The 12,962-nt window shown below is 35.4% G+C and overlaps 1 protein-coding gene across 4 annotated transcripts in view; it reads right to left on the bottom strand.

Moving 5' to 3' along the window:
* Nucleotides 1–778: 778 nt before the first annotated feature.
* The window catches only part of PCDH7 (protocadherin 7), a 265,534-nt gene continuing 253,350 nt past the window's right edge, over nt 779–12,962 (bottom strand). For all 4 annotated transcript variants that reach the window (XM_058838422.1, XM_058838421.1, XM_058838420.1 and 1 more), the window contains one exon: nt 779–5,863. In XM_058838422.1, the coding sequence (XP_058694405.1) occupies nt 5,484–5,863 (380 nt within the window). In that variant the 3' untranslated portion in view covers nt 779–5,483. The remainder of the gene's footprint in view (nt 5,864–12,962) is intronic.

Genomic DNA, 12,962 nt, shown 5'->3' on the forward strand with positions numbered 1-12,962 from the left:
CATCTTCTATACACTCCCCTCAGGAGGCTCAATAAAGACATGAAATTATTTCTGCCTAGGTCACATTTATTAATTTCAGTCTCTGCATAAGATTTACAATTTACTGCAACACAGGGGGGAGAAATGAAGACAGGGTTAAAGGGGAGCATAAATTGTTCGTTTTTGCTAGTTTATATCATCCTCTCTTGCCACTCTTAGTGGTTCAGGAAATTTATTTTATCTTCCTGTAATCACCTTCCTGGATGCACTGAGTAAACAAGATAGAAGACAAAATAAACAAACATAAGGTCATGCCTTGCATGCTACAACTAGCATAAAACAAACTTGAAAGCTTGATTAAAGTTACTCATTGAAATACTGCTACTGCTGAAAAAGGTGGAGGGGTAGCTCACTCAAGTGCAGTGTGAGAGATCCAGGGTCAGGTGGCGAGCTAAACTCTCCATTGGCTTGTAGATTCAGACCTCTGCTTGTGGAAGGAAGAATCTTCTTTGACACATTCATTAGCGAAGACTAGGAAATGCTAATTGAAAGCACATTCAGAAAAAGAAATTTGCAATGTAAAGTTTATTTTAAAAAAGTTCTGGCCAGTTTTTTATTCTGAAAAATCAAAGCCTAGTCTGTAACTAAGGTAAAAGGATAGAGATGGCACTTTCTGTGATGTTTAGTGGGAAATTGTATTCAATGGTTTGCAAGGTCTCCATAGTAATTCTGTATTTTGCATAACACAGAGGCAGGGAGTGAGAGGAGTTTCGACCTTCGATCCCTCTCCCCACAAACACATTTTTCAAGTATTATTTATTTTCCAATTTAATGGCTGTTTTGGATTTTCCTCTTTTAAGATAAACAAGCAACCAAACAAAGACAAAAAAAGCTATGTGCAATCCAGACAGCTAAGGAATAAACTCTTTCTTCTTAGATTCTTGTTATGGAGGATGGTTTATTCTTGATCTGCAGTTATGCTGAAATGGATAATTTGATTCACAGCCAGAGAAAACTGGAGGCTTTTATTTCTCTTTTTTTCCCCCTGAAATTCTGCATTAATTGTTTTGTTTTTCTCAGTATAGACGTTCCACTGACATTTTAGGATTTGTTAATAGTTCTAAGCTTCTTGGAAAAAATAGCAGCCTTGTTGATAATAAGAAAGTTGTCATTCTGTAATGGAAATACATGGACTTTTACTAAAGGCTTGTTATTCCACTTAGCAGGAAAGGTTTTGAACACATCTTCAAAATAAACCTTTTTGAGCAGTAATCAGAGACAGCTGTTCAAGTGACAAGTACTCTATTTCTGCTATGAAAATAGCTGTGTGCTGTCCTGGGTGGCAATAGCCTTGCCTCTATCAAATTTCACTCTGAAGACAGGTAAAAGCTCAGCTGCTTCTGCAGCTGAATCTGTGGCCAGTTACTAAGGCAGTGTCATCTTTGCCATTCAAAATGGCATTAAATATTGAAACTAGCACGTGATTTAATCCAGTAAATTTGGAATAGACTGTCCAAGAAAGTAAACTGGCAAATGGGCACCAGTTGAACATGTTATATTTTAATTTGCAGAGACAAAAATGACAAGCAATTTATTTACATAAAACTGTACAAAAGCAAATTAAATTATGTAAATATTTCATAAATAGAGGTGGACTAGCGTTTAATACATTTTGCCATGTTTAGCATAGTTGCGTGCATAGTGACTCATAATAAACAATGATAAATTGTTCTCTGCTTCACTATCAACATCCAAGTTGCAGAACAATAGTCAATGATTATTATTACAAACAGATCGTACCACACTGAATGCAAGTGCTTTAAAATTTAGGAAAAGTTGTCTGAAAGCATACCCCAGGTAGCTGGCGAATGTTGCCTTCTTCCTAGTGCTTATGGTCTTTCAGTCAGTAATACAACTTGACTGATGGGCTTTCATTTCTATTGCTTTTTCATCTGCTTCTTTCCTTAAGGAAACTCTGTATATTTATCACCAATGAAACAGAAGGAAAAATATCTCGTTGTTCAAGTTCCTTACAAGTGTTTGGTGATGGCTGGATTTACAGCAAGATCTTTATACATTTTCATTGTTTTTCTGCTTGACAACTTCTAGGGTAGCCTTTCAGCCAATCATTTTAATCCCATTTAAGTTCTTCCCCCACATAAAAATAATGTTTAGCTTTTTTCTCCTGAAACTCAGGCAGCAGGCCAGTCAGAAACCATATTCAGTAAACATAGTGGGTCTGAGATCTGGAATAAGCCTTAGATTTTAGACCAAAGCTATCGAACTTTCTAATACATATAAAGATATATCTTAACGCATCAATCTATAAAGGTGTCCTAATGTAAAATACATGCAGAGCTCATCTGAGTTTCCCATGGAAGGAAAGAAAAAGATGATTTCTACTCTGTACAACTAAAATGTTATGAAGGCTAAAAGCAATTGAAAAAATTGTCAATTTTCCTGGTAACATGAACTGGTGACACCTTGCTAAATAACTATCAGATAGACTGATCATACTTTTCCAGGCAGCAGAATTAAAAACAAATTAAAACAACCCCAAACCCCACACAAATAGTAATAAAAAATCCTCAAGACCTACTTAAACCACAGCCTTGTGTTAATAATGCTTAAGACTGGTCCATTAACTGAGTTTGGCAAAAGGCTTGTTTTTAAATATATCATTTATAATTTCTCAGAAAATAAACACAGGTAAATATACAGGTTCAAAAAAGTTGGGAATAGCCCCTTACCCCTCAGTGTCCAAACCCAACTACCACTTTACCATAATAATAGGTATAAAAGGCACAGTTGCATATTTTGCATTCACCCTAATTATTTTTTATAGCTTTATTTGTTTGTTTTTATACAAAAGCACTCTATTTATGGAGTGGCACCAGATTTAACCTATTTCAAATAATGAGGAAAAATACAAACACAAAATATATTTGTATGTCATGCCAGGTCAGAAGAGTAATCAGCATATTAATAGTGGCTAGTTCCACAAGAATTACTGTGAATACTTACAGTAGATAGGATTTTAAAAAATTCTTTCACACGCATTTTAGATCTAAGGAGATGCACACAAGAAAATTATTTCATGACTGTTTTATGTGGTGCAAAAATTGGTGAGTGACTGCTGATCCATTTAATCTGGAGGTCTACTATGACCTGCATTATTAGCCTTGTAGAAAAAGTGTCTAAGAATATATGGAACCCAGCTACCTAATTTATTTTCTTGTGTGTAATATTAAATAAAATCTTATTAAAGGAAGTTCGGTTGAACATTTCTGTTATGCAATTGTGTATCCTGTTGAAACGTGCAAGAAAAATGTGTTTACATTACATAAGCATTTTTAGAAGCATTTTTAAACAGGTACTTACAGATTATACAAAGCAGTAACTGCTATATGCAGTCTCATAACAAAGTACTAGCTTGCATCTCTCCATATTACTTAAATAATTAAACATAAAAATGTTCAATCATTATTAATCTTTGATTTTAATATTTTCTTTCTAAAAAGTCCCATTCCTCATAACTGCTATACACAAACTAATGTTACTTGACGAAAGTAAACTTTAGAGAGGAGAATGAAAAGGCCAGTAATGGCACAACCCACTAAATGGAGAAGTGAACTCAAAGGATAAATGTGATGAGCTGTTTGGATTTACCAACCTCTACCTTAGGCTGTTTAAGGTTATTTCTATGCAATTCTTCAAAGCAAGAAACTACCCAAAGCTACATTATTGACTACAGTTACTAGAGAGCCATCTAGCCATGCCATCACGCCAGATTCAACAGCCAGGGATCTGAACGCTTTCCCCGTCCTTGAGCTGTCCTTGCTGTGTTGTTTGATTGTCACTTTTGTCTGAATGTCTGAGCTCGGTCTGTGATTATTACTACATCAACTACAGAGCAATTGGTTGATGTTCTGCATGTTTTGTTGCTTTTATTGCACAAAACCCTGTTTCATTTCCTCTTCCTTCCAAGAAGCACTCACCATGATAATTGTTACAGCTCTTGCATATCACAGTAGCTTGGATTCCTTTTCAGTCATCTTGACCTCCTAGGTATCATACCACTGTTTATGAGACCATTTTTTACTAATGCTAAATGTTCTGCATCTTGATATCATTTAGTATTGCACTTTGCTTGGTTTTAATGCACTTGGTTTCAAGAAAGCTTTCATTATCATCATCTTTGACATAATTGAAGCAGTTGATAAGCTGCAACATTGATGACCAGACTTAGCAACCATGCCTTGCAATCTGAATAGAAGCTTTTGTATCCAAGTTGTAACGTTCTCTTGTTACTGCATTATCCCATTGTCCACCTTTTTCCCTCCCATCAAGCATTCCCACCAACACAGCCTTCTCTTCTACTATTATTTTTTAATTTTGATCTTAAAAATTCCCTGGAACTAGCATATGCAGCATATCATATGCAGCATGTGCTGCAATATATCATGTCATTACAAAAAAAAAAATATCAGTTCCTTTGGGCATTCAACTGAACCACACTGGGAAAAAAATTTGTCATCTGGGCTTGTGAACTGTGCTACTGCGTAGAATTTAACTGAAGCTGTGTTATGAGTACATGTGGGTTTTTTTGTGAATACATTTATTTTCTAAGTCAAGCCCCAATACTTAACAGTTCCCCTGATCCATTGTGTGATCTTTGGCCTTTTTGTTATTACAATCTTTCCAGCTAAATGTTAGTCTTGCCCAAAATAATGATTTCAACAGTTTATCATTGCTATCCTATGGTATAAGTGTTAGTAATTGTGTTTACATTGAAATAATCATTACAGACAATGAGAGAGAAAGAGAGAAAGAGACACAGCAAGACACATTTGTTCTATGGATAAAACAGAACCAGAGTTCATGAATCACAGGAAAGTATGCCGTGGTTTTGACTGCAGTCTCAGGCTGAATATATTTCTGTTGCTTCCAGCCTCAGATGAGAGGTGAGAATATTAAAGCTGTGGTCTTCACAAAGTGCCTATTAATGATTATTCCTTTATATTTATCCTATATCTTTACGGTTTCTGAAGGATTGTCCCTGATGGGGATCAGCAATATTCAGATGGTATGTTTTGAATACATTTTCCCTGACCTGTTATCCTCAACAAGCCAGATGACAAACAAACAAAATGAGTGGCTTAATTCATGCTTCTGCAGAGGGGAAACAACAGTGTGTTGTGTTCTTTTTAATCAAGCTTGCTACTATGGGAGTAATTTGCAACCATAGATCTAGGAAAATAAAAATCAGCGAGGGGGAATTAGACATGCAAGTAACAACAATGTTTTCTACATTGTACAGTATAGTCAGGCAGACAGTATAATTACATGCCTGCTATGGAGGCAGAAGTGGCAGGCAGATCTTTTGTCTCTTTGGTGGCCCCCTTTCTTTTGTTTCACATTTTTTCTTAAAGTTGTTGTGATTTTAAGAATTTTGCCCCATTTCTTTCTTTTATTATGAAAGAACTTTGTTGCTGCTTTTTAGCCTACAGGTAAACTTCTCTTCTAGTTAGAGTATTGACAGGAGATGGCTTGTATTCCCCTGTCTGTGTAAGGGGGATATCCTCTGGATTGCCTTCTTCATTTTTGCTGAAACTAGCTGCGCTGAAGGTCTCATAGGATGAGGTCAACTTTTTGTTAAGGAGGTTTCTGTTGCGATCACCCATGAGGGAGGCTTCTCCATTGGCCAGCTTTTCCTGACTGCCCCGTTCATCAACCGGCATGAAAGTGGAGAGTTTTGGCTGGCTCTTCTGCTTTCTCTCCGGAGAAGTGCGGACTGGCATCCAGCAGGAGTCTGAGTGGCCATATTCATCACATTCTCGGGTGCACTTCCCTGTTAGGGCTACATCTGGTAGAGGCCGTGAATCTGAAAATAGAAGAGAGTTGTCTTTACAAATTGATATTACAGTGACTGCCATTGAAACTGAGAATCCTAAAATTCACAAAAGGTATTTTTAAAGGTCTTGGTGGAAATGTTGCAGGAAGTTCCTCAGTAATAATTTTTTCACAGTGCATGTGCCCAGAAGCAACAAGCTAATCTGTATAGTTATTCTCAACCTTAATAACTGAAAAAAAAACCCAGGCTACTAATCCTCTTCCTGTGCCTGTAAATTAATTCCAGAAGCATTTGGCATTAAGTACTGAATTAATTTTGATGTCTGAAAGAGTCAAAGAAGCACTTAATTCCATACTGCCAATTTTCTAGAAATTATTAAAAATACCTTTCCTTGAATTTTTTTGTACAGAATACTCCGAATTTATGTGGAAGGATCCTTAAACCCTGCACCCTGCAACTACTTACAACCATACTTAATGCCCTGAAAATGAGCAAATCTGTTATTGACAAAGGGACTGAATTTTCATATAATGTAAACCTCTGCTTTCATTTCTGAGGATTCGGCACTTGAGTTGTTAGTCCACAATATGTTACATAAGTTGTACAATCAGTAATTGCAGAAGCATGCAAAATCTCTGCCATGGGTTTTAAACTTTATCAGTAGTACAAATACAGCCATTTTGTGTGTATATGTGCATGGTAGGACACGGGACGATTCTGAGTGCTGCCTAAGAGAAATATTTTATATGTTGTTTGTTATGTTAGAAGGTGTTCTGTTGCTGTTCACTATCTCTAAGTTTTCTGTACTTGTGAGAGCTTTCACTGAAAACCAGCAAAGTTCAGGGGCCTGCAGAGTTGACTGCTACCTATCTGTAATGCAATATATTTAATATCTGTATTTTGATACTTGCATACAACTGAATTTAAAAGCTACCTCAACTAATTTAAGGAATGGGTAAGATTCTTAAACCTTGCTTTTATTCAGGTATAGTGTATTTTGTGCTCTAAAGGAACAACTGAAACTGCCTACAAAGTAACAACATGATATTCAAACAAAGTTTGAAAAGAACATAAATTAAATAAAAAAATAAATTCAAGTGTGTTTGATATGACTTTCATATGATATGACTTATTTGATGAAATATTTAGTTTTGTTTTATAAAAAATCAATTATTTTAGAAGGGAGCAAGGAACTTCAATATGGAAACAAAATCAGGTGTTTCATATGGACTGTGGCATCTTTCTACCTTCCTACTACCTTTCCTTAACAAAGTTCTTGTGAACAGTAATTTTTGCCTGTAATAACGTGTGCCTTATAAAAACTCTTTCAAAGGCCTGCTCAGCCTTCATTCTGTTCGTTCTGCCTATTTTTCTTTGATTTTTGCTGGTAGAGTACCTTCTCAAATTATGACAATTCCAACAGTGGATTTTTTATAAATTGATAAAGAAGACCATAGCTGAAGATAAACAAACGAATAAACAAAACCCAGAATACCAAAAATTCTTCTCTCTTCCAGAATAAGCCATTTTAATTTAAAATATTTACAACAGGTGCTTGCAGAGAAAGCATATTTAATTTCAACATCTGTGGATTTAATCCTGATAGAATTGCAAAAGCTCTTGAAAGTCAGATTTATCTTTACCCTCTCCTGATTATTTTCAGGCATTTAAACATCAATTTAATAAATAATTTGTTACAGTATTGTAAAGAGTTTGTACACTATTTGGTATTGACAGGTGTCAACATTTTACAGAATGTATGTATTCTGAATACTGTATAAAATTTCATATTTTAATGAAATATCACTTACTTTCATGAGGAATCAACCCTGGTGTCTAGATATCTGGGTAACCCTGTAACTAAGATGGGTAAGGCCAGGAGGAGGGAACTGAGGGATTTTTTTGTTTTTTTAATTTTTTTTTCCCCAATTTATTTTAAGACTTTTTCCCATAAACACAATTCCCATTTTTTTTCTTTTTTTTTTTTTTTTTCCCAGAGAAGAATGCAATACTGTGGAAACTTGTCAGCCTATCAGTTTTCAGATGACTGTGTTCTGCAAACATACACAGAATATGGGAAAGGTAGCAGGACAATCCTCTGTTTGTCAGCTAAATCAGCATTATTCTGACTCTCCCTAAGATAGGAAGCATAATTGACTGCTCAGCTCCCCTGATGTGCTTTGATCAGTGCCAGTTCCCTTAAATCTCCATAAACTAGTCAAACCAATTATTATAAGAAACCAATTATTATAAGAAACCAATTATTATAAGAAACCTTATTTCTGAAAAAAAAAAAAAAAAAGTTCAACATTATGCTTGCTTAAAGTATTTTAATTATTATTTATTGCATTTAATTATTATTATTGCAACTGCTGATCAAGGCAATATGCCTGACTTTTATTTAAAACATAAGAATATATGTTTATTGAAAAGATTTTATTTTGCTGTTGTTTGAGTTTGGGGATTTTTTTGGATTGAAACAATTAGCATCTCATGATATCTGATGGAATCTTTTTAGCTCGAAAATATTTCCAGTCAGTAATACATGGGTTCATAAAAATTCTCTCCTTGGTGGTGGCCTTTGAATCATGCACTTGAAAATGTAACATTTTGCATTGTAATACTTCTCCTATTCACTTCTGGACAAATACTGGAATTCTTTATTGTAAAACATGAGGATTTAATGCACAATTCAGCCTTATAACGCTGTTTTAAGAAGCAAAAACCCCCAAGACAATGTGTTGCTGCAAGTTTTCCTGTTGGGTTATGAGATAAACCTTATTTTCACACCCACAGAAGAGCTCAGAGAGACACTGGAAGAACAATACTGGCCCAAATAATAGCCTGACAGACCTACCCAGGCCACATCAGACCCTCACAGGTCCGTCTGTCCAAGCCCAGAGGAACACACGGGTGTATAGTAGCAGATAGGAATTTAAAATAAGGATTCAGGAGGAAAAATCATCTTTCTGTGTAATGCTGGGGGTTGCTGTCTAGGTATGTAGAGCACATTATAAGATATGGGGAAAAGGAATTAGGATAGCAAAGGGTTTAGATGATGTTTAGGGCAGAAACCATTGGGAACACAAGTGAGGAGTTCAGGTGATAGTGGAGAAATAGAGATGAGGTGATAAAAAGGCCAGACACATGTAAATAGTTTGCTGGGTAACAAGTTTGTCTGGTTATGTTCTATGCCTCATAAACACCACCTGTCCTGTGCTCTTATTAAATTCCTTTCTAACTTCTTCCTGGGAGTAGGCTGTCTGTTATGAGTGCATGTATGAATATGGGCATGTCCACTGTCACTAGCAGTCTTTCATCCTGACCAGCCAGAGAAGACGACAGAATGTGGCCCCTGGTGTTGTTTGTGTTCATGGGAGGACTTTGAGTGTCTGTGATCTGTGTGGACAACTCAGTGTATATCTGGTGTATGTGTGTGCTCTGTGTATGTGCCTGCTGGAAATTTATCTTCATCTTTGCTAATGTTTGGACTGGAGGTACGGAACAGCAGCAGCAGCCTCATCTCCCTCAGGCTGTCAAACCCAGTGCCATATACTTTTCTCTAAAACACCTTGAATTAAGATTTGACACTTACAGTTAATACAGCCTTCTACTTCATTGTTTTCTTGCATCTGGTCTTAGAACTTGAATCACTACAGCATTTGAGTATAGATTTAATCCAACATGGTTTGAAACTTGTTGCATTCTAATTGCTCTTCTGTTTAAAAGATTGACATACCTAAACTTTGGTTAAGGGAAAATGGGGTGCTTTATATACACTGCACTTGATAACAGTGATTTAACCCCTAATTTGGATAAACTGCTATGCTACTTCAGCTAGAGTAAGTAACTGCATTTTTGATAATTCACTGAAACAGATCATCCTTCTTTTGCAGTGTAGGGACTGTATGCTCAGCTTTTTAAATTACCTAGCCCATGGAGTTTTGAACAATCTCAAAATTTAAAAATAAAAATAAACTTACTTATGTCCTCTAGTACAATTTGCATTGAAACATAAGTGAAATGCTTTTTTAAGTGCTTCTCAGTGTAAAAGTTAAATACTCCAGTAGTGACCCCACTGAGAGCCGACAAGTCTAATGGAATATGGCACAGCAAACAATTTGTCAGCACAATTGGCAAATCATCAAGGACCAGCACAACAGATTCCTACTTCAATTGCATATCTGGGAGCCAAATTAAATTTGTGTTTAAAATGCCTCTTATTAACCAGAAAAAAACCCACAATTTTAATTAGTGAGAAAGGTATGTGATATCTCTTGTTATAAAGAAATCTACAGATTTGATATTAGGTTCTGAGAGTTTATGTAGATGAGTTAAATTCAACCTTTTATCTGCACAAAAAAAGATAATCAGAAGATGTTATCAGAAGGTATCCTCTTAGTTATTTTCAAGCATATTTTCTCATGGTGTCTCTAGATCAGAACTAAGTATTGCCTGACAAAACCATTGTAAACCCATTCCCTAAAATGCAGATATTTGGAAAAATTTTTAGGTATACATGTAGATGGAGACTTCAGAAATAAATACTTTTAAAACAGATTTCACTTGCCAGACTTCAGCTTGGGAAAAAATTGGAAAATGTAATTTAAAGGGCCTTATACTTTGCTTTGTCATTGTATCTGATAGAACCTTCCACGACAAATTTTTAAAAGTTATCTGATAAAAGTTTTTTTTAAAAACTTTAGTAATTATTCATCCAACTAATCCTTAAACATTTTCAGGTAATTTCTGAGACGGTGATATGCTTTATGATTGTCATAAAATTTTGTACAAAAGAATTTAAGCGATTGGAGATACTTATATGTATGCTAATGTTTCTGGTGATTATAGCTGACTGTTCTCTTAGGGCTAGTAGAGTTGCTTATAATCAAAACAGGAAGGCACCTACCACTGCAGGTTGGACAGGGGAAAGAAGATGTTCTATCTCCAGTTTAATGACAAAGAAACTAGCTCAAGTATTCCAACCAACCAGTTTTCCACTAGTTTCTATCCTCCTATTCCTAATCAAAAGAGGTTAATATGTTTCATCAAGGACATAAACAGTATTATGAACTCAGTAGTCAACAAGTGCACCTGAGGATTGGAACTAAATGATTTTTAAGACCCCTTCCAACCCTATCTATTCCATGACTACATGTTTCAAGTTATTTGCTTTTATTTTACACACACATTGCAGAAATATAGTCAGGAATGTTCACTCTGGCTCCACTCTACACATTTTTTAACAACCATTCTTGTACAATATATTTTATAGAACCCCATCTAATCATGACATAGTTCTAGACAGACACTGGAGAAAAATGTAAAGATCTTTTCGCTTTTTCTTTTTTGTAAACCACACACAAAGCTGATGATAACAATAGACTTAAGATGTATTTAAGCTGTCAAAAGTTCTGTCCCTGGAGGTGGAAAACCTTCCAAATCAACAGTGACACTGTATCTAGGCACAAAAATTGAACATTTGCAGAAAACATTCTTAGCTGTAGCCCTTACTTTTGGAGGAGTAAACCACAGTAGCCATATAGCAGTGCAACAGTGCTGTAAACCATGCAGGTTTAGTACATGCAGGTCTGTAGGATCTGAGGAGTCATTGGCAGGTGGGTTCTAAATAGTATCTATGACAAATCAATGACTACATGCAGATTTTGCTTGCCACATTGACAGGCCCATAATATCCCTGCATGGTTCCATTTAGTGAGGACCTGTGTAAAGTACATGTTGAGTAATTCCAGCTACTGTGGGAAAAGAAAAAAGAATAGGAACAGTTATATAGTAAAGAAAGAGACTGTGGTTTGGATGAGCCCCATTTTTTCTGTATTCTGTACACAAATATGTTACATTCAGAAGACCATCCAAAATGCAAGTAAAATACCATTATATGATTAAAGTGGAGTACATTTACATGGTTTTTATATTAAAAGCTATGACTGTCTTATGAGCTGTGCGATCAGGAAGATAATAGAGCTCTTAAAGCATAACAAGTATTAACTACATGACTGGGGAACAATAATGCAGAAAACAGCTGAGAGAGTACATGTTGTAGAAAATCATTGTTCAAGGGGGCAAAAGGAAAGCTAGTCTACTGGGATATACAGCTACAACAGTACTGTTGTTGAAATTCTTGCCTCCTAATTGAAGTAATTCAGGAACTGCACCCCAGTCTGTGCTGTGGCATATTCTGACATGCCAAGACACTATAAAAATACTTAAACATGTTTGAAAGCATCAGCAATTTCTTTCTCTGTACCTTAGGCTAAATACAGTTAAACAGGAATTGAACATATCTCAAGAAGCATTTAGTGCCCTGAGGCTTGGACTGCTGTCATTCTGAATGTGGCATTATCGTGTACTGCAGAGATAGTGCATGCCATCTCTAAAACAGTCTTACTGAATAAAGTCAAACACAAATCCACTGCTTGAGATATGCCAACTACACTGAAGTAATGAATACATTAATTGCTTTTGGACTAGAATAATTTCATGTATATCATGCCTAATTCTAAGGTTCCTTTTCATGCTAAAGAAAATACTTGAGAGTCAGAAAGGTTTTATATATATGGATGGAATGATTAATATTGTGAGACAAGGTATGACAGAATGATACAAAATAATGAATTCTGAAAATTTTATTTTTTAATGCAAAAAAAAGAAATATAGAAATAAAGAATGATGAATATAGAATAAAAGTGAGAATTTTCAATACTTGAAAAATGGTGGAAAATAATAGTTCCTCTTAAACAATCCCTAAAACCAACAATACTCACTGCTGTGATGTGTCCAAAGTCCTAATACTTACAAATTTCAAGAGAAACTAGAGTGACACATTAAAGGAAACACATGCTACTAAATAGTCTTTTACAATTAAAACTAATAAAAATAAAACAAACAAAGAAAGGAATGTCACAGAAAATAGAGTTAAATGATTCTTTAACATTTGAAAAAAGTTCATGCTAGATAAATGAAAGTGAATTAGTGAGAAGAGAAAACAGATTTGGTAGAAAAGAACATAAAGTACCTAAAAGGCAAGGGAAAAAAAAACAAACCAAAAAACCAAGAGTGGAAACAATCTGTTTTACACACTCATAGTGAAAAAGGCTGGAAGTAAGGT

This window comes from Poecile atricapillus, chromosome 4 (genome assembly GCF_030490865.1).
Source record: "Poecile atricapillus isolate bPoeAtr1 chromosome 4, bPoeAtr1.hap1, whole genome shotgun sequence".
Lineage (NCBI taxonomy): Eukaryota > Metazoa > Chordata > Aves > Passeriformes > Paridae > Poecile > Poecile atricapillus.